The sequence below is a fragment of the Lepidochelys kempii genome, chromosome 2, assembly GCF_965140285.1.
Source record: "Lepidochelys kempii isolate rLepKem1 chromosome 2, rLepKem1.hap1, whole genome shotgun sequence".
In the NCBI taxonomy this organism is placed as follows: Eukaryota; Metazoa; Chordata; order Testudines; family Cheloniidae; genus Lepidochelys; species Lepidochelys kempii.
Window position 1 is genome coordinate 66791921 of NC_136381.1, and position 26435 is coordinate 66818355.

At 41.8% G+C, this 26435-nt stretch overlaps 1 protein-coding gene across 1 annotated transcript in view; it reads right to left on the bottom strand.

The window, feature by feature from the left end:
- UBXN2B (UBX domain protein 2B) overlaps positions 1-16077 on the bottom strand; it is a 28310-nt gene extending 12233 nt beyond the window's left edge. Inside the window, exons 1-6 of the mRNA XM_073331094.2 lie at positions 15869-16077; positions 13285-13388; positions 9991-10062; positions 7585-7750; positions 7144-7230; positions 3271-3380 (exon numbers count right to left, since the gene is read on the bottom strand). Coding sequence (XP_073187195.1) covers positions 3271-3380; positions 7144-7230; positions 7585-7750; positions 9991-10062; positions 13285-13388; positions 15869-15982 — 653 coding nt within the window. The 5' untranslated portion in view covers positions 15983-16077. The remainder of the gene's footprint in view (positions 1-3270; positions 3381-7143; positions 7231-7584; positions 7751-9990; positions 10063-13284; positions 13389-15868) is intronic.
- Between the last annotated feature and the right edge of the window lie 10358 nt (positions 16078-26435).

The following is a 26435-nucleotide window of genomic DNA, read 5'->3' on the forward strand; positions in this document are numbered from 1 at the left end:
TGGGGAAACTTTTTTCTATCAGGGGCCACTGACCCACAGAAAAAATCAGTCACGGGCCACACACAGCCCCACAAGCGGGGGGGGGGGAGAGGGCGGCGTGGAAGCTCAGGGCTTCCCCCACAGTAGCGGGAACCAGCTGGGGGCTTACCCTAGACCCCTGGGTGGAACTAGAAATGAGGGGTTCAGGGTGCAGCAGTGGGCTCCGGGCTGGGACAGGCGGTTGGGGTACGGGATGGGGTGAGGGTTCCGGCTGGGAATGCAGGCTCTGGGGTAGGGCTGGGGATGAGGAGTTTGGGGTGCAGGAGCGGGCTCAGGGCACGGGAAGGGGATTGGGGGTGCAGGTGGGGGTCTGAGAGGGAATTAGGGTGCAGGAGGGTTTCAAAAACTGGGGTGGGGGTTGGGGTGCAGGCTCTGGGAAGAAGTTTGGGTGTGGGAGGGGGCTGAGACCTGGGGGTTGGGGTGCGGGGTCTGGGAGGGAGTTAAGGTGTGGCAGGGGGCTCAGGGTGCAGGCTCCGGCCAGGTGGTGCTTACCTGCGGCAACTTTGGTTGGCTGCGCAGTGGGGCTAAGGCAGGCTACCTGTTTGCCCTGGCCCCGCACTGCTTCCGGAAGCGGCTGGCATGTGCAGCCCCTAGGTGAAGGGGCAACCAGGGAGCTCTGCACAGTGCATGCTGCCCATGCCTGCATCGCCGGGCCCGCAGCTCCCACTGGCCGTGGTTACTGGCCAATGGGAGCTGTGGAGCCAGTGCTGGGGGCATCATGCGCAGCTTCCCTGATTGCCCCTCCGCCTGGGAGCTGAGGGGAGAATGGGGGGTGGGAGGGGAGGGCGCAGAGGCTCAGGGCTTCTGGCCCACAGCACAGAGACTTGCTGTAAGCTGGATTAAATTAAGTAGTGGGCTGGAGGTTCCCTACCCCGGCTCTAATGGAATACATTTTTTTTGCCTGTCAATCACAGTCCTTAACAGGGATCTTACTCCAATTGAGGGGAGGAAAAAGGCCTTGAGAAATAATCAGCTGATTATTATATTGCAGTAGCACCCAGGGCCCTCAATTAGTAACATCGCCCCACTGTGCGAGGTGCTGTACAAATACAAAGACACAACCCTACCCTCAAGATCTTACAATCTCAAACAATCAATATGTAAAGGGTGGAGGGAAGAGGGATGAAATCTAATATATACATATACAATAAGAGGTATAACATGGATTTTGAAAACTGGACTTGCAGTCACTGGAGTAATTTCAAGTGTTCAAAATGTATTTCATTTTATAACTTATAACTTCAATATTCCTCCTCACAATAAAACTTGTAACCCTACATAAACAAAACTAAGCGTGTTGAGTAAATATTAGCAATACTATATTTTACTTTTGCATAGTGCCATTCAATTAAAAGAATCAGTCCTTTGCAAGTCTTCATACATTATTTATTTATTTTATATACCGCCAAAATGCATCCACCACTTCGGTAGAGCTCAGCTGTTTAAAAACTTATATCAACACTTTTCCTTCTATACTGTTAAGAAAATACTTTTGCTAAGATTGCCTAAGATAGCAAATCATGCTTTTCACATACATAGTGGACACTTCACAGGTATTAAAACTAGGGCTGTTCATTAATCTCAGTTAACTCACACGATTAACTAAAAAAAATTAATCATGATTAATGGCAGTTTTAATCTCACTGTTAAACAATAGAATAGCAATTGAAATTTATTAAATATTTTGGATGTTTTTCTACAGTTTTTCTAAGTGTATATTATTTTTTATTACAAATATTTGCACTGTAAAAATGATAAACAAAAGAAATAGTATTTTTCAATTCACCTTATCCAACTCTCTGATGCGGAAACTACAAAATCTGAACCACCAAAAAAGAAAATCAACCTTCTGCTTGTGGCATCTGACTCATATAATGAAAATGAACATGCATCGGTCCGCACTGCTTTGGATTCTTATTGAGCAGAGCCCATGTCTGCATGGACACATGTCCTCTGCAATGGTGGTTGAAGCATGAAGGGACATATGAATCTTTAGCACATCTGGCACATAAATATCTTGTGATGGCTACAACTGTGCCATGAAAAGGCCTATTATCACTTTCAGGTGACATTGTAAACAAGAAGTGGCCAGCATTATCTCCTGTAAATGTAAACAAACTTGTTTGTCTTAGCGATTGGCTGACCAAGAAGTAGGACTGAGTGGACTTGTAGGCTCTGAAGTGTTACATTGTTTTATTTATGAGTGCAGTTATGTAACAAAAAAAAATCTATATTTGTAAGTTGCACTTTCACAACAAAGATTGCACTACAGTACTTGTATTAGGTGAAGTGAAAAATACTATTTCTTTTGGTTTTTTTATAGTGCAAATACTTGTAATCGAAAATAAATATAAAGTGAGCTCTGTACACTTGTATTCTGTGTTGTAATTGAAATCAATATATTTGAAAATGTAGAAAACATCTAAAATATTTAAATAAAAATTGTATTCTATTATTGTTTAACAGTGCAATTAAATCGCACAACTAAAAAAAATTAATCGCTTGACAGCCCTAATTAAAACATTATTCATGTTAAGGAATAACTACACCTGTTTTGCTCAGCCCAGCATAATATGAATATTCAAACAGAAGGAGGCATTTGTTGCAGTGAATAAACCATGAATTATTTTGAATCACAGTTGGCACTTCTGAGCCTACTACTGCCCAGCAGGAACTAAAAGCATACCCCCTATGGAGATTATTTCTGTTTGAGCATATTCGCAGAAATACATTGCGTGGAGTGGCAATGTGTGTAGGCCCCTTGTTGCGTCAGAGGGCGCGCGCGCACGTGTGTGTGTATATGCAGATAATGCTAGCTAACATCTAGGCTTCAGAGGTGTCCTCAGTGCAGCTATAGCATAATAAATAGACAGTCTATGGAATAGTCCCATACCGCAGTCCTTCTCCCATCACAAAAAAAGTTTTCAAGATAGGAGGAAATTAAGAAAGCGTACAACATCAATCCTTATAAAATTGCAGGAGGCATAAATGCCTTTTGATCCATTGCAAAGAGGTCCCTATGACAATATACACTGTCTGTATCTCTGCAGTAACATTAATCAGCCTAATCTTGTTTCTGGTACAATGATTATTTAATGTTTCAGTACTCGGTTGCTTTACACTGCAAAAAGGTCATATACTTTAATATTCATCACTGTTTTATTACTATTTCCCTTCTCTCCAACCGATTGCTCTGATATAGTCAGCAAAGTAACCACCATTATAACTTACCCTCTTTTAACAGACTCAAGAAACTGAGCATTTGTTGGGTCTGTGTAAGATCTCAACTCTCCATCATCTAAACTGAAACCATTCCTCCATAGTTTAAGCAAAATTTGAACCTATTGAGCAAAGAAAGTATAATAAAAAACTAAATGAAAAAATTTCTAAGCAATTATCTGCTGATCTTTTTTGTTAGCTTTGTACATATTGGCAAACAGAGTACTGAATCTAAAACACACACACATTTTGGAGCAAAACATAGAAACATAAGACAGAAGGCAAAAGAAATAAAAATACTGTGTTAGTTTTTGTAGAGAGATTTTGGACTGTCATTTTTAGATTCCCCCCCCAAAAGTGATATAGACTTCTAGTAACATTGGCACTGTTGCTACAGTTGAAATTACAAATTCAATGGTACTGAGACCTCAGACAGATTGGCACCCTTGAACCTCACAATAAGCCTTGACTTTTAACAGTGACATAGCTAATAGATAAAATACAAGGTACACAGAAAATATATGCCAACAATAGTGTACTAGGCTTAACAGGTGATGCAACTGCTTTCAAAATAGTGAATACTGTTTTTGTTTAAAATTGATCTAGCACCCATAAACTTGCAGACTACTACTACTATTCTAATCACTTGTGGAATAAAGCGAGAGTTAGAATTAGTAATTCTGATAACTGGTTTTATCATTGTTATTTTTATTGTAACACCTAGGAGCCCCAAGTCATGGACTAGGACCCCTCTGTGATAGGCACTGTACAAACACAGAACAAAAATACACACCCTGCCTGCCCCCAAGACCTTACAATCTAAGTATAAGATAAGAGACAACAGATGGGTACAGACAGACTGACCGGGGAGTACAAGGAAACAATGAGACATATTGGTTAACATGATAGGTATGTATGTATTCTCAGCATACCCAGCAACATAACAATTGCCATATTTTCTGTAGGCTTCAGGGCAAAGGAGAATTTTAGAGGGATTCAAAATAGGATAATGAGTTTGTTTTGTTTTACAGGGAGCTTCTCCAAGGCACAATGGGTAGCATAAGAGAAAGCATGAAGGTACTTGTCTGCCAATTTAACAAGTGGGTGATGGAAGCTAGCATCATGGGCTTATTGGAGGTAGGAGTCAACCTTTCAATATGGAATGAGAGATGACAGGTAGGGAGGCAGATAATCATGAAAGGCCTTGAAAGTGCAGACAAGTAGCTTATATTTGATACAACAGAGAAGAAGGGAGCCAGTGAAGGGATACAAAGAGAAAGGTTATATGGTCAAAGTAACAAGCTAGGAAAATGATCTTTGCAGAAGCATTCTTAGTGGAAATAAGCAGGGCAAGACTGCATTTGTCAAGGCCAGAGAAAGGATGTTTCAGTAATCAAGATGCGATTACTTAAGCATTTATACAACACTAAACAATTATGCAATGTTTTATAAAACATAAAAGAAGACATTCCTGCTCAGAAGAGCTTGCATTCTAAAACAGACGAGGAAAAAATTCAGGAAAATGTCTGGGTGAGAGTGTGACTTACTGCCAGGGAAAGTTGGTAAGAACAATTCAGGGTAAACAGAAGAAATATGTGGAAGTCTGGATTTACAAGAAGCAGCAAGAGAGTGCTCACAAGTTTAGGAAAAGCATAAAAAATGAGGTATAGAGTAAGAAAAAGGAGAATGAGGGAGCAGCAGATACAGATGATTATAGCACAGAAAAGGAGCATGCAGGAGCATAGGAAGAAAGAAGAGTAGAGATAAGGATAGGGCAAAATTATGCAGAACCTTAAAGGCAAGGATGAAAAACCTGATGCAGTAAGAAAAGAATCCAGCAAAAGGGCTGAAGGGGACAATTATAATGGCAGAGTAGACACAGATAAAGATGACTTTAGCAATGATATTTTGGAAAGTTTGGAGGGAAGTAGAGGTGAGAATTCCAAAGACCACAGAGGAAGTGGTTGCAAGAAGGAAGAGGAAATATGACAAAAGCATAGACAAGGGTTTTAACAGTAGCTATAGCTGAACTTTGGTTTTTTAGGGTTTGCAAACACAGGACTTGTGCAGAAATCCAGGGTGTGAATGTAGAGCCCACTAGCCTACTGCACAGTAGCAGGCCATGTGGACCCTGCTACTTTGCACTAAAAGTTCTGTAGTGTGCTTTGATTTACTGCTGTTTCTTACAACCTGTTTCAAACAGCAGTATGTCAAAGCACACTACAGAACTGTTAGTATGCAGTAGCATGATCCACACAAGGATTTAGTGTGCAACAAGCTAGTGTGCTGTTCATTCACACACTGGTTTGCCACACACTAAGTTTCTATGTAGACAAGCCCTTAGAGAGGAAGAAGTGACAGAACTTAGCACTAGTTATGGTGGGGAAAGAGCAGAAGTCAAATATGGGAGGGTAGGGGAGTGGAAAATGGTGTTAGAGAAGAAAAGAAAATGAAGAAATTTTAGGAGAAAAGTTCAAGGTTGGAGAAAATGAGCTTGAGATAGCAGGAGGACATTCACATAAGTATATCAAACACAGTTGAAGAGGTGGACAGAGGGATGAAGATTAGAGAAAGAGAATTAGATTTGTAAAATTATTTCCATAGAGGTGTTAGCTGAAATCAAGTGGAGCTATCTTGAGCACAAAGGACAAAGAGGAGATGACCTAGCACAGGACCCTGAAAGGCACCAGAGAGAGAAAGATGCTTTAGTGTTAATTTAGTTTTACTGATGATATTATAGTGTAGTTTTACTCTGAAAAGTGACTATATAAAATGGCATCATCTTAGTTCACAATTCTATTCCCTGTGTATATTCAGGGTCATGTCTGCTCTCGTTGGTGGCAAAAGTAAGTTTGACTCTTCTTTACTCCTGTTAGCACTGCCGACCAAGCTCAGCTAAGATTCAATTACTGCTGATGTTTTTTCCATCTTGTGCATCAACTAAGTTGTTTATTAAGCTCCTATCAGTCACACCTATCCAAGTCTGATGAAAACAATGGCAATCAGGAAACAACTCTTCTATTCTATTCAATTTGTCATACTGATCTCAGCACTTTCACAGGTGTAGCTGAAGGCCCAATTTGGATGTTAGAACATTTATTATTGGTGATGATGCATGGTATGGAAAGAACCCTGTTTGACTCTCACTGTGCAAATAATATGAAAGGCTGACAGGAAAAGACACCTCTTTCTAACTATAAACTGACACAGAAATCACTGAGCTACAACAACACAGAACACTATGAAGCGGGAAGAGATTGAAGCTTCTTCTACAAAGTAGAACCATTCCGGTTGTTTTCTCTTCACCCTAAATAGGACTTAAAATTAGTCAAATATAATATTTATTTTCTTTCTACACGATATCAACTTTAGAAGGATCTTATTTAGCTAGGGAGTATTCCAGTAGCTTACTATCAATGACACTCAGTTTTCTATCTCACAGGGAATATAGACAACACACAAAATTACAAGTTATGAATTGTTGTGAGATGCTTAATAGGGCTGAATCAATACAACTAATTTCTACAGAGCCTTTAAATATTGTAGGCAACTCCTCACAAAATTAAGCTTTTAATTCCAAAGGAGCACTTTGCAACTCAGATTAGAGTCACAGAGCACTTACAGAAATACAACCCTTTTGCCAAACACCTCTTTCCTCTACCTGCAGAGCTTATGTACTTCATAATCTATGTATTTTTGTCCATGTAGACCCTTTGGCTTTAAGAAATTATTCTTAAAATGTACATTACATGGCTCTATAGCTATTCATTATAAACAAAACTATTGTTATATAAAAACATTATCTTGAAAACTTGGGCTTCAAACATTGCCAACCAGGGGTCAGAATGTGTAGCCCTATTTTCTGCTATTCAACATTTTACGTACATCTTGCCCATTCTGATTTTCTCCATATATATATTCAGAGCGCTTCCGTGATGAGTCACCCAATCTGTATCCACCACCTGAAAATGACTGATAAAATATTTAAAAAGAAAGTTAATTAAAAAAATTAAACAGCCAGAATAGATACATGAAACAAGTTACAAAAATATTTAATGGGGTGCAAGCATATAAATTAAAATGTGAACAAGCCTGCTTTTTTAGTTAACACAAACACATAATGTTCTAATTGATATGCCTTCTAATTAGCAAATTAGGTAGTTAGAAATTATAACCATGCAAAGCAGTCAGTGTACTATGAAATGTTAAGATTGGAAATTGAACATTTGCAAGCATTAGTAATATAATTCACGAGACAATAAGCCATTTAGGCAAAAATAACTATAATTCGTTTGGTTTTCACCAAACTATCTTTTTTATACTTACTTTAGCTTTACTAAAATCACCTGAGGCTCTTGCGGCTTCATCCAGTGGAACTGCCCCATGTTCTTTCGCCTCTTTGAAAAGTTCATCAACAATTTTACTGGGATTCTTATTATCAGAAGGCCCAACAATCTGTAGTCCGCTATATTCTGAGTCACCTGAGTAAAATCTTTAAACAATAATGTACATCAGTGACAATCCTTTTGAAGTAATTGATGGACACCCATTTTTCAATAAAAAAGCTCAGTAAACAAATGGAGCCAAATTCTGGCACAAGACCTCTTCACTTTGATCACAGAAGCATTCATCCAGTTCTGGCTTTTGCAATACACAAAGAAGCACTGCTCAAAGAATTGTTACAGTATTGGACCTCCAAAGGAATAGAGGTTCTCAGAGGTTAGGAACCATGGTCATATTTTATAGCGAACACAGTCCTGACATAGCTGTGGCTTTACATGCCTTATCTTGTGTGGATTCCCCCAGCTCCTGGAAAGAATAATCTCCACTGGGAGGTTCTGTGCATGAGACTATGGCTAGTCTGATCAAAATAAGGATGCACAATTAACATTGCCTTTGTAGAATTAACATACAACTGTTTGGGGGAACAACTAAAAATAGCACCAAAGTCAGATTTTAGGCTTAATGGTCAATTATGGTCACATTTCTAACAATATTAGTTCTTTTTTAACAACAATTAATTTATATTCTGAGGCACTTTAGAGTCTGCAGTAACTTCAGAGAAAACCACTGAATAAAAGAAACAGTAGTAAACATCTAGTTTATTTTCAAAATAGACTAATTTCTAGCCATTGCAGGAGATCCATTTCATAGGAGTGTATTATTTAGTAGTTTTATTATCTATAATCAGAAGTTATATACATGCCGGATAGTAAGATTAAAAGACTAGAAGTGCTTGGGGCTAATATGTGCTTAGACACCATGGTGATGGATGCTATCCAAATTTAGACAGATAGATATGACATACTGTCAAGCTGTAGCATCTTTAATGTCTGTTTGGTTTGATTTTAAACAGATAATAAAATGCTGAATGCTTCCTATTCTCTTTGGGCATACTATTTAAGTATAGGAGGCAAGGTGAGTTGATTCAGGATAAAACAAGTCAATCTGCTGCTGCTTACTAGAATAAAACTGATTCTGCTATCTCAACACTGATGTCTATAAACTAAGGGTGATGTGATGAAGCGGAGCTGGAGGTGATTGTTCTAACAAGTTAATAACTTATTGCTAGCAGTTTAAGGATTAAGTGTTACCTTTAATCTTAAATACAAGATTCACACAACTGAAGGTAACAAAGGAACAAAGTTAAGCTGTGAAACAGGAACACAAACACAGAGAAGAGTTGCAAGGAAAAGCGGGGAAAAGATTCATTAGAAAAGATTTTTTGAGTAATGGACAGAGTTAGATTATTCTAGAGGAAAATTACTCAATATGCACCTGTGTAAATCTGACTATGAACCAAAAACGAAACTATTAAATAAAAAGGTGCTTGAGTGGCTTACCAAACATAATGGACAGGAATGCAGATGTAAAAAATAAGCATATTTGGAAGAGCTACTAGCACGTTTTAATACCTCTACATCATATTCATTTCAGTTCCAGAAATAAAATCTAAGAAATATATAATTATTTACAAAATATGTAACATATAAATTTGATTTAATTCTAAAATTTATTTTCCTAAATTTGGCCTGGGCATTATGGATTATCAAGAGCAATACTTTGCCAGGGGAGAGGGAGGTTATAACAAATATTACATGTAAAACCAAAGAGATTAAGAATGGAAGCCTACAGTTCAGAAAGATTCAGATTATAGGTTGAATGTTGGACAAAGCATTTTATTTTAAATAGGAAAGGCTATCCTCCATACCTTGTGTTGCCATTTCCCTCTAATGAGTCACACAACAGCCCTTATGTTACCACTTAGAGCAGTGGTTCTCAGCTCTGATCTGCCGCTTGTTCAAGGAAAGCCCCTGGCGGGCTGAGCCAGTTTGTTTACCTGCTACGTCCGCAGGTTCAGCCAATTGCGGCTCCCACTGGCTGCGGTTCGCTGCTCCAGGCCAATGGCGGCTGCAGGAAGGGTGGCCAGCATATCCCTTGGCCCGCGCCACTTCCCGCAACCCCCATTGGTCTGAAGCAGCGAACCGCAGCCAGTGGGAGCCATGATTGGCCAAACCTGCAGACGCGGCAGGAAAACAAACCGGCCCGGCGCGCCAGGGGCTTTCCCTGAACAAGCCGTGGACCAGAGTTGAGAACCACTGACGTAGAGGAAAGACTAAGATCAACACCATTATGAAGAAAGAAAAAAAAAATGTATGAATGAAAAAAATAAAAACTAAATTAATATATTCATAATTGTTATAGATAAATAAGCTTCTGTTTTTACAGTACCTTTGGTTTTCTTTGTCATCACTCATGCTTCTTTCTGGTTTTCTCAAGCTTCTGAAGGAGTCAATTTTTAGACTGCCAACAAATATTTAAAAAAAATCATTTGATGATTACTGATATATACACTGCATCATATATCCATGGTGACAAGCACTTCACACTTTATGACTGTCTTTTTTTTTTTTAAGTATACAAAAAACTAAGAGAGAGAGCAAAAATAAGGTCTCTCAAAAGTTCTGACCTGATGGGTTCCAACAGCCATTCAGGCTCACTGTTTAAGCATTTTATAAAATAATTCTAAATCGTTGACACTCTGTAACAGCATATGTTCTTTTGACCACAGTAAATAGTTCCAAATATTTGCCATGTAGCAAGGAAAGAATGGAGGGCAGCTCATTTAGGACCATACAGCAATATCCTTATGCATGCTGAATGACAATTTACTTCAAAAGTGGCCTCACTGACATCAACAGGTAACATTCAGTGTGAATAAGGGTTGCAGAATCTGGCCCTTAACCTTCAATTATATTTAAAAACTGGTTTTGTAGTACAGTATCTCCTCGCTTAACGTTGTAGTTATGTTCCTGAAAAATGTGACTTTAAGCAAAACGATGTTAAGCAAATCCAATTTTCCCATAAGAATTAATGTAATTGGGGGGGTTAGGTTCCAGGGAAATTTTTTTCACCAAGCAAAAAACTATATATAAATAAATAAATAAAAATATATATAAAAACACACACACACACACACAAAATAAGTTTTAAAACAAACAATTTAATACTGTACACAGCAATGATGATTGTGAAGCTTGGTTGAAGTCGTGAAGTTAGAGGGTGGAAGAGGGTGGGATATTTCCCAGGGAATGTCTTACTGCTAAATGATGAACTAGCATTCGGCTGAGCCCTCAAGGGTTAACACATTTTTGTTAATGTAGCCTCACACTGTACAAGGCAGCATGAATGGAGGGAGGGGAGACAGCATGGCAGACAGAGACACACACCCTGTGTGTGTGGGGGAGAGAGAGAGAGAGAGAGAGAGAGATACGCATTGCCCCTTTAAGTATGCTGACACCATTCTAAGTACATTGCCTCAAAGATCAGGAAGTTGAGACAGCAGCTGCGGCCAGCCTCCTGAGCCCTGTCCCCATATAGAGAAGGGCTAAGCGGGGTGGGGTGGGGGGGCAGGAGTAGAGGGACACCCTGACATTAGTCCCCCTCTTCCCCCCTCCCATACACAGCAATCAGGAGGCTCCCGGGAGTAGCTCTAAGGCAGAGGGCAGGAGCAGCACATGGTGGGGGGGGGGGAGGGGGGGGAGAGAGGCAGGACAGCTGAACTGCCAGCAATTGGTAGCCTGCTGGGCGGCTGCTGCACAGGGAACTTAGGGGAGCGGGGAGCTGATATGAGGGCTGCTGGTCCACCCTGGTTCCAAGCCCCCACCAGCTAGCTGCAACGAGCTGCTCTTCCTGCAAGCAGTGGACAAAGCAGGCGGCTGCCAAACAACATTATAAGGAAGCATTGTGCAACTTTAAACGAGCATGTTCCCTAATTGATCAGCAACGTAACAACGTTTACCGGGACAAGTTTAAGTGAGGAGTTACTGTACTTGAACCTGCAATCGGACCAACCAGCATTACTATTATTTATTTGTATTACCAAAGTGCTAGGTACCCCAGTCATGGACCCGGACCCCATTGTGATAGGTGCTGTACACAGACCAAAAAGACAGTCACTGGTCCCAAAGAGCTTACAAGCAGTAGTTTCCCCAATCCTTACTGTTCATTATATGAATTCAAAAATATTCTTAAAGCCAACATTGCAAAAGTTTACAGTAAACATTTAGAATGAATTTAAAAGATACTTTGTAATAGGGAATCAGAACCACTGCACTAGCTTCAGATCCATGGGATAGGTCCACCACTGGTGCAAACTGTCCTAGCTCCACTGACTTCAGTGGTACATTGACAATTGATGTAGACTACAATCTATCCAAATTAGGAATTATTTAACATTGTGTAGTTAAGGGGGCATCTTTTCTTTCCAAAAATGATTCATCTGAGTCATGGTATATGATTGCCAATAGAGAGTCAGAGTTTGCCAACATATACCATTCTGAAGTATTCAAGATACAGTACCAACCTATTCCCTACTTGAAACAGGAAGTAAGTATAACAACTTTGTGGTATGTATTGGCAAGCAGATTTTTAATAGTGATATCCATAGATGGTTAACCATCCTATATTGGCGATCTCAACCAGAAACAATTATTATTGTCCCCCAAGTATCCGACCCTGGGGTGAATTTCATCTTTCCAGAGATCCATGTGCACAAATGGATTGGAGGTTGTCCAGTCGTGGAGATGTCCACTGGTATACACCCATTTTTTAAAAAATGAGATTCACATTGACACATCTGTGTGGATGGGGTCTTTTTGGAAAGCCACAAAAGCCTTGTGTTTGGTTCATCATGCCCCAGTCACTTGCCACATATAGATCATTTTAAAAACAAAACACATCTTACTGTTCAGTTGTTTTGTACTTGATTAATTTAAACTTGGCAAGATTTTTTAGAAGATTATTTGAGAGTGCTATAATGAGTCTCCATATATTCTGTTATGTGTACCCTAAGTACTTAAAGCAAATTCTTGTTGGCTGCATGCACCTAAACATGCCAGAAAAACAGAGAAATATATTCAATTTCTCTACCACACAGAGGTTGTCCACCCAAGTTCTTTGTTCCCATGAAGAATCTTAGAGGATATTTGCCAAATCTCCTATGGTAGATGCTGCTGAGGGATAATTTTGGATAGGGCTTAATGGTCACGGATCATAGTCCTCATGTTGACATAAGCACTGTGGTTTCCTGACCCAAAAGAGACACCTATGCATAGTCCTCCATGTGAATTGCTCCTGCTCCTAACAGTTGTTCCCCTTAAAAAAGAAAACAGGTCATATGTCCAAATCTGTGCGACAGCATAACTACTTCTGCATTTAACTTTGAGTCTTTTTCCAGCATCTAACAGAAACATATAGTGGTTGGGACCAGCTGCAGAATGAAGACTACTCAATAAATAAATATATGCTACAAATACTTCCTAAGGAAGCAGAGTGGGCATAGTATTATAGGGACACCCATTTTTCTCTTCTGTGTTGTTACAGTTTTTTAAATAAGCATTGGAATATAATACTTCTTTGAGCTCAAATTTCTGAATGTTGTGACAAAAGCAGGGTTAGTAAACTGAAACAGATATTACAGATGTCAAATAAATTACAAATCCTAATGTACAAATCACTTCTTACCTCTGAACAGGTAGTCTTGGGTTACCAACCACTGTAGCTGGTGGTCTGTCAGAATGGGATAACTTGCTTTTAACTTCATCTTCATATAACCCAGCCAAAGCCAACTACATACAATACCAGACTTTTTAGAAAAATCGATAAGACTAGAGATATAAACTATACAAAGAACAAGAAAATAAATATTGTATTCATTGTTTTAGAAGCCCAGGTTCCTTATTGATTTAGAAACACGAGTGACATTATTCAGATACTCATAAATATTTGTCTGGATACTTGTACTCTGAAATAAACACACTTGTATTTATTTACATATTAAAATAAACACAAGTCTGAATTACCCCATTAAATATGTAATAAGGCTACATTAGCACAGAATGACTAGACTTTTATACAGAAGCATCTGTTCAGAATACATAGAAAGCACTCACATTACTTGTAAAAGGTTAAGACAAAGATATTCTATGTTCATGTGAAGCAATAAGCCACATTACTTTCAATAAGGTTGTTAGAGAACACAACAGTAATAGCTTTTGATTTATATTTTTCAGTTTCTACATAACAGGTTTATAACCAGGACAGAATGTACTAATATTAAGATCCCAATTTAGCAAAGCACCTTAGCATGTGTTAACACTGACTTCAACAAGTGTTTAAAGGCTTACACCCAAGCGTAATAATCTGTATTAGAAAGGCTTTTCCCAAGGATAGTCCTAGATGCTGCCATTTCTCTGGCAGATTCAGCTTTAAAAACAGTATGCGAAGGTATACCAAATACGACATTTTTAGTAGCTTGATTTCTATTGTCTTTAACAATGTTGTACTTTGGTTCTGAGACAAAAATTTTAGTATTTTAAAAAACATTAAATTTTTTGTCTCAAAACCAGAGTTCTAAAATTTGATTCTACTGTTCCCTGGAGTGATATTAACATTTCACCACATGGTGCTGCAGGGCTGTAATTCTACTATGGTTTGGCTTACAAAACAACAAACATTAAAATAATGAGAGCCCTCTGCAAGACAAACTGTTTTAGAATCACAGTATTTAATACTGTAATAAGTGTTGTCATGAGATGCTTGTTATCCAGGAAAGTAAACTAGTTGAAGAATTGAGGCTATTAAGAAAATTGTACAGAGTAGTTAGACTGCAATAGAACTTTTAAAAGACATCCAGTGTCTCAAACTTAATATGCATTCTACAGATTTGTGCTAGTTAAAAAGGGAACTTTTATTTCAGATACATTTAACACCATGAAAGACCATCTACTCAAAAAGCCTGCTTAACTACAAGTCCGATCTTCAACAGTTGGAAACCTGAAGATGAATGTAACTACTGTATGCTTCAGTTAAAAATGTTATTCTCAATAGACTCATAGGCTTTATCAACAATAATTAACGTGCAAACCTAATATTAGTAAGTAGAAAGGAAAAATGGTAAGGACTGGTCAGCAAAGTACTGGCCTTGTGTGTAATGTAAACAAAAACAGTAACACTGCCTAGAGTTTCATGTTTCTTTTAGTTAAGTAATAGCTAAGGGTAGGTCCACACTTGTGTATTGTGTAGAGTAGACACAGCACGCCCAATCAGCAAGGGTATAAAATAGTAGTATAGACAATGAGGCATGGTTGAGTAGAGCAGAAGGCCCTACATGCCTGAATGTTAAAGTATATACCCTACACAGCTCTTTACATGCCCAAGCTCTTTACATACCAGTAGATCTCTGCTGGAGACTTTCATTTCCACAGCGAGTGTGGACATCACCTGCCCTTCATTGCGGCATGCAGCTACATGCAGTGGCATTGGAACTATTTTTATTGTGGGGGTGCTGAAAGCCATTGAACAAAACGGTATACCCTGTATATGATGGAAACCACTTCAAGCCAGGGGTTGCTAGTACACCCGCAGCACCAGGACCCCTGGCTACACCTACCCTTCATGCTGCTGCAAGCATGGTCAAGCATAGACATGGTTTTAAAGAATTTTATTTGGAAGCCTTTCATAGTTTTAAAGTTGGTGGGGAAAATGAATGCTGAAAAAGAAATGGTTACAGCTGAGAAGATTTTATATCCTTTCTTTGCAGGAAGCTAGAAATGGGAGCCAAACTCTCTCCAGGCTGGAGCACCTCTCCATTGCTCCAGTGTTTGAAAGCCAGGCTCATCGGTGCAACAAGAAGGTTTTGGGATTAAGCAGCTTTATTCTGGCCCTGCAAACAAGAGCGGGCAGCCTCATCGGGCCGGGCTATTAAGTCCTGAAAAATGTGGGTCTCGTGAGAGAAGGGGTGTGACACAAAGCCGCCTGGCGGATCACCCCACGCCCTATGGCACGTTACGGCCCCGTGGGGAGGAGCACGGCGGCGGAGGGCCCAGGGGCAGGGTGCCAGGTGTGTGCATGGAAAGGGAAGGCAGCAGCCCCGCGCCAGCGCTCAGCTCCCAGTGCCCCGCTCCGCCGGGAGATACAGCCCGCCGGGCAGCGCCCTCCGCGCGCCTCCCACCGCAGAGACTGGCCTTGCCCAGCCCCGCCCAGCAGCCCGGGGCAGCCTCCGGGCTCTTGTTCGTCGTTCCCGGGTACCGCCCCGGCCCTCCCGTACCTGTAAGTCCCGGGCCGTGGGTGGCCGGGCAGTAGCCCGGGGCCCTTTGTCCCGCCGCGGCCCGTCAACCGCCGCCTCTTCCCGCTGCCCCGCGGCTTCCCCGCCGTCCGCCATCTTCAGCAGCACGGAGGGAGCCGCGGCCCGGCTCCGAGCGGCGCCCTGCGGACCTGGAGGGAAGCGCCGCAGAGCGCTTCCGTCGCCAGGCTGCCATGGCAACGGGAGGAGCGGGACTGGACCAGTCCACGAGCCCTAGCCCCGCCCCCTCCGCAAACGTGTGATTGCGCGCGTGCCTGCTCCCCTCGGTGTGTGCGCGTGCACACACATATGCCCCCCCACCCCCACCCCGGCCCCCATGTGTGCAGGGCCCAGCGTGCCGCTTTGTATGATTGCCCAGCTTCCTGTTGTGGGCATGCATAGGCCTAGGTGCTGGGGGTGCTGCTACACCTCTTGGCTTGAAGTGGTTTCCATTACATACAAGGTTTACAGTTTGGTTCAGTCACAGTGTTTTCCCCAGGAATTGAAATTAGGGGTGGGTGTTTGAATTTACAAGGGAGCAGGGTCAGGGCCAATGAGGGGTGAGACTATGGGCTGTATGGCACCATAGTAAAAACTGAAAAAATGTTTCATGACCATTTTATTAGATTTAACTCATGTTTTAAAATCATCACACAAATTAAAGTTGGCTACTCAAGCCTTCTAGGAAGCACTAGATCTACATCCTTCTTGGTTTCTTGTTATAATTTTGCACAACTCTGTTAATAAACTTCTTGAATACAATGCGTTCATCTTTGGTGGCTTCTCGTGTGTCTGGTACTTTCATTCCTTCAACTGATATTCTTATTAGTTTATTCATATGATCAGGCAGGAGGCAACTTCTTTCAGAACACAAAATTCTATTCAATGATGAACAAGAACGCTCAACTGTTGTGACTGAGAGTAGCAAGAGATGAATTCCTACTTCTTTCAGCCCAGGAAACATAGCACAAAGATCGGGTCGAGCCACTAATGATGATAAAAAAGAAGTTGAAGTCAAATCTTCATTCATTCATCGTATGATATTCCACTCTGTGTTCAAATTCTCTGTTCTGTCCTGAGCATGGCAGCCCCATTGCTGGTAGTGCCTCATTCCACTCAGCTGTCGGTGTTTTATAGGACAGGGATCTGTAAAAGCTACGTAGAGGTTGAGTAGAATCTAGAAATCACTCTTGTAGATTTGTAACAATCAAGTCTGTGTACTTTTTCAGTTGTCTTGACAAACACTTCTTGTCCGCTTCACTTAAGGATTCAATATAAATGCCTTCATTAGTCACCTTCTGGACTGAAGTCTTTGCTGCTTCCAGCACTTTTTCAAGGGCTAGCTCTCTGATTGATCCAAATATAGCTTCTATTTCTGGACAAAGTTCTACTACTGTTGTAGCAGATGCCTGGATGCATTGTTTAATGACCCAAGTGGTTCAAGTGGTAGACTTAGAGAGAGAGAATAGCAATGATCTTCTCTGAATGTAGTAGCAAAAGTAATCCCTCAGCCTCACTACTTAGATCCATCCCATCTTGGTAGATACTTTCCAAAGCCGGTAATAATGGCTGGAGTAATTTTAAGACAACAGCCAAGGATCACTCATGAGAAAGCCAGAGGGTTTTCCCAGGTTGGACTAATTTGAACTTTAGTCCCAGTGTAACTTCTATATTTTCCAAGATATTCAGTCTTTTTGGACTCTTGCTGAAAAAAGAATATACTGAAGACATTAAATTTATAGCTTTTTAAATGTCTTTTGAAGTGTAGTACTTGTGGCACCTTAGAGACTAACCAATTTATTTGAGCATAAGCTTTCGTGAGCTACATCCAATGAACTGAGCTGTAGCTCACGAAAGCTTATGCTCAAATAAATTGGTTAGTCTCTAAGGTGCCACAAGTCCTCCTTTTCTTTTTGCGAATACAGACTAACACAGCTGTTACTCTGAAACCTTTTGAAGAGTATGCAGCTCGTACTAGTCCTAGTTGGAGTAGATGGCCTCTGCAGCGTGTATAGGAGAAATTAGGGTTATACTTTTCTCTGAGCAAAGCTTGTGCTCCACCATGTCTTCCAGAGAAGTTTGCAGCTCCATCAAATGCATAAGCAGCCATCTGTTTGGGATCCAATGGACAAGCATTTAACTCTTCTAAGATGTGGGTTGTCACAGGTGCAGCCAATGTGTCTTCTATAACTTGAACATCTAGAAATGCATCTAGTGGCCTACCACTGACATCAAGATAACGTACACAATGACTTAATACTTGATGCCCATTTGCATTGGTGCATTCATCAGCCATGTATGCTATCAGGGTTCCTTCCACACCCTGAACTTTAGGGTACCGATGCGGGGACCTGCATGAAAGACCCCCTAAGCTTATTCTTACCAGCTTAGGTTAAAAGCTTCCCCAAGGTATAAGCTTTGTTTTGTCCTTGGACAGTATGCTGCTACCAGCAAGCATTTTAAATAAAGAACAGGGAAAGAGACCACTTGGAGACGTCTTCCCCAAAAATATCCCCCCATGCCCTACACCCCCTTTCCTGGGGAAGGCTTGATAATAATCCTCACCAATTTGTACAAGTGAACACAGACCCAAACCCTTTGATCTTAAGAACAATGAAAAAGCAATCAGGTTCTTAAAAGAAGAATTTTAATTAAAGAAAAGGTAAAAGGATCACCTCTGTAAAATCAGGATGGTAAAGACCTTACAAGACAATCAGATTCAAACCATAGAGAATCCCTCTAGCCAAAACCTTAAGTTACAAAAAGACACAAAAACAGGAATATACGTTCCATCCAGCACAGCTTATGTTACCAGCCATTAAACAAAAGGAAATCTAACGCATTTTCTAGCTAGATTACTTACTAACTTAACAGGAGTTGGAAGGCTGCATTCCTGATCTGTTCCCGGCAAAAGCAACACACAGACAGACAGAACCCTTTGTTCCTCCATGCTCCAGATTTGAAAGTATCTTGTCCCCTCATTGGTCATTTTGGGTCAGGTGCCAACGAGGTTACCTTAGCTTCTTAACCCTTTACAGGTGAAAGTGTTTTGCCTCTGGTCAGGAGGAATTTTATAGCACTGTATACAGAAAGGTGGTTACCCTTCTCTTTATATTTATGATGTATGCAAATTTTTGGAACTTGGTAAAAGAATTCTTCACTTTTTCAACTGTTGAGTCTTTCACTGTTGCACCGCATGCTTCTAGCCATCAGTTCAGTTTCTTGCAGAAAGATAGTGAGCATTTGATGGTCTTGTTCAGAACCAGTGTTCAACTTTAGGATGAACCAGTGACAATGCACTTAACATTGGCCTCCAGTTTGTAGTGTGTGGTATCTCTTGCTTAAATAGAAAGTATGATGCCACAGCCATGTTTGTTCTCATGAACTGTGTTGTGTCTCCAGCATTCTTAACAGCCTCATTAAGTACTTCTAAAATTGGCTTTGAAAGTGGGGTTATAAGGCTTTCTGCATGTTGATGCAGTCCAGAGGCATGGTGTTTTGCAGCCTTTTCACATAAAGGGTTAAGAAGCTAAGGTAACCTCGCTGGCACCTGACCCAAAATGACCAATGAAGGGACAAGATACTTTCAAATCTGGAGCGGGGAGGAACAAAGGATTCTGTCTGTCTGTGTGTTCCTTTTGCCAGGAACAGATCAGGAATGCAGCCTTCCAACTCCTGTTAAGTTAGTAAGTAATCTAGCTAGAAAATGCGTTAGATTTCCTTTTGTTTAATGGCTGGTAAAATAAGCTGTGCTGGATGGAATGTATATTCCTGTCAGCATTGGCTTTGCTGATCAGTCTGACAAACCAAGCTCCTCCACTTTTACCAATTATAGCATTGGAAAGTTTTCTTTCTTCATCAGCTTTTTTGCAAGGGTGCACCAGTAGCCATCTTTTGTAACTTCAATAAATGGGAACACTTTGACTGACAAACATCAGGCCTACTAGGAAACATATTTATATAAGTTTCCATTCCCAGTCACAAATCTAGCATTCTGGAGCAAAGTCACTAAAATATAGTCCAACAAACAAATATTTATTTAACGTACCCCTCACTTTTCCCTCCACTGCACCCCACTCACCGGTGTTGTCCTTGGTTAGTGGAGACTCAGAGTTCAGAGGTGCTTTCACATGAGTTTACCTCCCAGGTGGGGGGCAAGAAGGCACCTTGCTCATTCCTCCAGCTGCTCACTGTTCACTCTGGCCACTGTTGTTCGTTGTGCCACCGTTCACTCCATCGCTCTGTTGCCAATGGCCCTGCACCATCACCTTCTGCTGCCACCTGCCACTGTGACCTCTGCGAGTTGGTCTCTTGAGGGTCCACCCAACTATCAGTGATTTCAGTTGAGCTCTCAGTGGGGGAGCCTCGCTGCTTGTGCAAGCTGGGCCGTCTCTTCCACAGAAACAGTGTCCCACAGTAGGTCTAAGTACTTTGACCTGATAATCAGTAATTTCAGCTGTAGTTGTCACTTAACAAAACAAAAGACTATCTATGGAGCCTAATCAGATCTGTCTTTAAACAGCGGAGAGGGGCAGGTCAAATAGTACTTGTGACTCAGGCAGACCATCAAGCAAAACACCTGTCCCCACCCTCTCTCTTGATGCCCTCAATCAGCACAGGCTAAGTACACTTCTACTGCCCTTTACTCATACAATATGAATAACATTTCATTTCCCCCCCACCCCATTCAAGTGATTTGTAACCCAACCCCAGCCAAAATTTATCACTTGGGCAACACAGCCCTGTTTGCTGGATACCTAAGTAGATTAGGTGTGAATGTAAATATAATCTGGTCCTGAAGCCTTTCTGCCCAGCCTCCAGCTCATCACTAGCTGTCAGGGAGAGCTCATTTAGACTTTGTTACAAATCATAATTTGAAATTATTAGGTTGGCCAACATTGCCAAAATGAATGCACTGACATTGTCAAAAAAAACCAACAGCTGTATAAGGAAACTAGTCTATGTCCATACTTTTCAAATCAATTATACTTTTTCAGATACACATTTTATCATACACTGTATATGCTTTTAAAGTGTGTATTAATATTTCCATTTCAATTCAAATTTCCAAAAAATCACTAAATTGGCAACACTGCATGTAATTAGTTCACAAAACTGAGGTGGGGGTCTAGGGAAATCGCTGGTTCAGGGGCTCTCAGCAGCCCCACTATACAAATTGTTCCAGCACCTGTGTGCATATGCCCACCTGCCCATGTATGTGCACTCACTCCTGTGTGTGTGCCCACAGGCACCCATGTATGTGTCTGCCTACTCATGTGTATGTTTCTGCCTGTCCCCATGTATGTCTGCACATGTCTGCCGCTGTGTGGGCCTGGGTGTGCTTCCTGCCCCCCAGACTGCATGGGTGTGTGCACCTGCCTACCACTGTGTGTGTATACATCTGCCCACCCCACGGGTGTGTGACTGCCTGCTCCATGTGTGTGTGTGCTCGAGTGTTAGAGTTGCCAGGTATCCGGTTATTGACTGGAACACCCGGTCAAAAGGGGACCCTGGCAGCTCCGTCAGTACCACTGACCAGGCCATTAAAAGTCCGGTCAGCGGCACAGCAGAACTAAGGCAGGCTCCCTGCCTGCTCTGGCTCCGCGTGGCTCCCAGAAGCAGCCGGCATTTCCCTGCAGCCCCTAGGCCAGAGGTGGGCAAACTACAGCCCGCAGGCCACATCCGGCCCGTGGGACTGTCCTGCCCGGCCCCTAAGCTCACGGCCGGGGAGGCTAGCCCCCGGCCCCTCCCCTGCTGTCCCTCCTCCCCCGCACTCTCAGCTTGCCGCGCGGGTAGCACGGCTTGCGCCCGCCCACCTCCCAGGCTTTCCAATAAGCCTGTCCTGCCACTCTGAGCGGCCTGATAAGGGGAAGGGGGGTTGGATAAGGGGCAGGAGGTCCCGGGGGGCAAGTCAGGGGACAGGGGGTGGTTGGATGGGGTGGAGTTTCGGGGGTCAGGGGCTGTCAGGAGACAGGGAGCGGGGGGAGGGGGGAGGGGGGGGTTGAATAGGGGGTGGGGTCCCGGGGGGTTGGAGGGTCCTGGGTGGGGGCGGTCAGGGGACACAGACACTAATTAGGTCAGCATTAACTTGTATGGCTTCCCATCCTACTTAGAGAAACTCCCTAGCAAAGCATAGTTGGGTGAACATCAGGAGGAAGGGAAGACATAGGGGACTAAAAAAGGCAGTGGGGGCGGGAACAAACCTATTCTCTCAAACCCACAGAGGAAAACTGATAAGGGAACTTGGCAATCGGAAATGTACACCATTTCTAGTCTTTCATGTGGGAACGATGTATGTAAGGGACAACGTGGCTCTTTATTTCCAAACTCCCCATGGAAGTTTGTGCCATGAGGCTTGAAAGATTATTAAAATACAGTTAATATGTATTTTTAAAAGTATGGAAAGACAGCACATGAAATTGTTCTGATTGTCATTCTGAAACAAACCATTTTAAAGATCTTCCGTAAATTGTGTTGGGATTTATTAAACACTCTTGTAAAAATTTCCTGTTTATGGATGGGCCAATACTCCTTTTAATTGTTTTGATTTCCTTTTATTGATTTCATTTTATGTATAAATGTGTATATTCACATGCGTGTGCACTATGGAAGTTTTTGGGGGGCTGATCATGCATTCCCTGCACACCCAACATTTCTGTTGATTCCAAAAGTTGTGAAAGGAATGTAAGATTAGACTCGTGGAGTGTTTGTGAGCTACAGCCTGTGAACTCTCTTGGTGGTTTGTAAATCTGACAATCTTTGAAGAAACTTTCAGTTATAGTCCCAAACACAAATCCATTTACTTTTTTCATTCTTAACTTTACCTTCCTTATTTTTGCAGCTCTGCTGTCTCCAAGATTCCTAATAATTTCAGGGATAATAATGCATGTCTAGGCACAGTAAGATCAGGCCCTCTGTGCACTGCAGCATCCCCTCCTGTGAGCAGAGGGTACAAGAACCTGGAAGGATTCCCGCTGGGAAGGTGTGAAAAGGGGCACACCACCTACATGACATCAGTTCCCTTGATCCCTTTGCCTGACCCAGCAGAAGCCCATCAGTGAGTGCTCTATAGAGTTATGGTTTCATACTGTGGGAATAGGAGGCTGGGGTTTATCCTTCAACTAATGTGGGCTTGGAGTCAACTGGAGTCTTTCCATCAACTTCAGGCTCTGGATCAGACCCTGAGTGAATAAAGTAATGCAGGCAAGGTCAAAATTCACTTCCCCCCATCTCTAAGAAAGGTTCTGGAGGCAGCGACCAGGAGAATATTCCCTTGTAGTGTGGCTTCCTCAGAAGCTATGTTGCCATAGGGCTTGAGATAGAGAAGGTAAAAGGAGGTCCTGTATGCCCTGTGTCTTTGTCATTCTCAGAGAATAAACCCTGATTTTGGGGCCCGAACACCTTGGCACTTCTTGGAGGCTAGAATGGGAGGGAACATGTGCCTCCCACCCCAGCAGAAGAATTACAAGGAAACTGTGTTAGAGTGGCATTTCTTGTACTCTAAATTGATATAGGCCATGTGGTGAAGATAGGCCTCAGCACCCAGCACTAGTGGCATGTGAGTCAGCTGACCCGTTTTAGGGAACATAGGAGCTGGAATTAGGGGTGCTGGGGGTGCAGGAGCACCCCCTGGCTTGAAGTGGTTTCCATCATATACAGGGATTACAATTTGGTTCAATAGCTCTCAGCACCCCCGCTATACAAATTGTCCAAGGACTCCTGTTAGAGAACCGTGGGCTTAAGCATCTACATTGTATTTTAACCCTATGTTAAGACTTTTCTAGCTCATGCTCAAACCTAGGGCTCTAGAATCCACACTGCAGTGCACAGACCCAAGTCAAATTAACCAAGTTATGATTTGATAAATATGATTATCCTGTTTATATGCATGTATCATTTCTCTATCTAAAGTTATGAATATTGTCCATGGACTTGTATCTTATACATGTGTTGTATTCCAGGGTAACTCCCATAAGATAAGATTTACATCAAGGCTAGACAACTGTGTTGATGGCTCATTAAGGACATTTCACTCTAAGACAGAAGAAACTCATCCTGGCCAGTAGCCTTCCTGCAGACACCTCAGCAGTCTATTGCATCACTGTTGCAAACTTGATATAGGGCCTTTGCAATTATTTCTATGTATATGATCTAGTAAACATTATTAACTCTCTTATTCTTTTCTTTCATTATTAAACCTTTAATTTTTAGTTCGACTATGTCTATACTACACAGCTTTTAGTGACATGGTTGTATCGCCACAGCCCTGCCGCTAAAAGTTGTGTAGCATAGCCACTGTTTGTTGACTCTCCTGCCAACAAAAAACTTCTACTTCCAATGAGCGGCGTTTGCATTGTCAACAGGAGAGCGCTCCAACAACGCACTGTTCACACTGGCACTTGTCGCGGCAAAATTTTTGTCTTTCGGGGTTTTTTTTTTTAACACTTCTGAAAGACAAAAATTTTATTGTTCAATTGCCAGTGTAGACATAGCCTTACTAAAGGATTGGCATCAATGTGATTATTGGGTAAGATCTGAGTTATATATTGACCTGGCTATGTGGCTGATTTTCTGGGATTAGAAGAATTCTATTTTTGATTAAATTGGTTTTCAGTAACTACTCATCTTAGAGCCCAGTGTCTGAGTGGTGAGAGAAGGGTTGAAATGCCTAAGAAGACTGTGTCTTTAACTTCTTTTTAACCAGTGTGGTTCACAGAAATTTACTTTTGTTACTGGCTTGGCATAATCTAATGAGATAATCACCAGTCTGAGGTGAGTCTGCCCTATTTCTCAGCAGTTTGTCCTGAATTTGGCATCCTCAGCTGTGACCCACTGAGAAATGGTGACAATCGAGTCAAAATACCACATCCCAGAGACCCTAGCACCAACTGCCCACCTATGCCTGAAATGCAGCTGCGAAACCCTAGGACCGTGGTGCTCCGTGGAAAAACTTTACTGCTTGCCCTGGATGTTATCAGGAAGTAGCTTGCTTTGCAAAAGGCTTGTTCGGTTCACTCTCCATTGCAAATCCAGAAGACTCTCTGACAGTGTGCTTGCAGATCGGTGATCAGAAGAGAATGGGTTAATGTTGACCTGAGCTTCTGTTGTTTGCAAAGGAATGGGCGGCTTCTGTTTTCACTAGAATAGATTGCAGATTGTTGGATAAAGAGGACTAAGAAAGTTGTCCTACAGAATTGTGGGATACTCCTGGGACCTGAGTCAAGTGGGGCTGTGTCTACAGTGCAAAGTAATAAGGACTTGGACTGTGGATCCGGCTTAACTCGAGCTTGGACCCTCCAGCCCTGAGATCTGAGCCCTGGGTTAGCATAGTTACAGTGTTAACGCAAAGGGAGTTAGGCTTGAGCCTGGGCTCAAGCATGGGCTTATGTTGCAGTGTAGACGTACCCATTGACTTCAGTAGGGCTTCCATGCAACAAATTCAGCATCAGGGTCATAGTCTTTTGTCAATCACAAAGCCATTTTTGTTTTCATGATGGTTTGCACTGTTCTTTGGTTTTCTGCAAGTGTTCCAAAGACTGAGCAGTCTTTGTGCTGGTCATATTTGCCCACATTATTGAAAATACATTTAATAATGTAAGTTCAGCTGTGGAATATATAAATGAAATGTAGTTGACCTTTACTTGACAAGACTTGTGTGTCTGCAAAGTTTTCTAACATGAAATAGAAACAGCAGAACAAAATGAAGGATAAAGAAGAGAGAACAGAAAAAAAAACAACCCCTAGAACTATCAATGTTGTTAAAACCCTCACAGAACTGAACTGGTTGTAGCAGCAATGGACAGGGTCAAGGAGAATATTTAATGCCTTTGAAATGAAGGCATAGTCCATTTGAACTCCACTCTGCCTCATCTATGCACCTGACTGAGTAGAAGTACACCAAGGGTTCAAGAATACCCAAAAGAGAACAGATGCACAGAGAATAGATGAATCATTCCACAGACAATCCATTGCTGCAAAAGAAGTAAGGAAAATGTTTCTTTTTGATAAATATTGTAAAGGTATTTTTTAATGATTACATTCTTACAGATTTTGTAGATGCTTTCAAAAATCATGGGACAAAGTTAATCTTAGTTGGGCTATTCCTTTTTTCTGCTCTGCTACCCAGCTCCCTCTCCTCCTCAGGGCAGCTACCAGCGGAGAGAAACTTGGGCAGGCATGGAGAAGGATTAGGGAGGTGAGGTGAGGGTTGGAGGTGGACTAGGCTCCACAGGCTACAGAAGAGGTTTGGAAAGTAGGCTGCAGGAAGGAAGCAGCAGCATCTTAGAAGAGCAAGAAAGGCACGTTTAAGATGCTGGCAGTTAGTTTACAACAGCACTCCTACCAATGCTACCACCAATGGAGCTGCAATGATGGAAACATTTAACACAAGGCTAGTGTAGTCACAATCTGCATCAGACTATGCAGAAGACTCTATGCACAGGTGCTAAGTGCCAGGGCTTTGACTCTTTACTGTTTTTTAAGCAGAACTTATCAGGCCAGACGCAGCTACTAAGATGATTACATTCTACCTAGAGAGAAAATGCCATTTTTA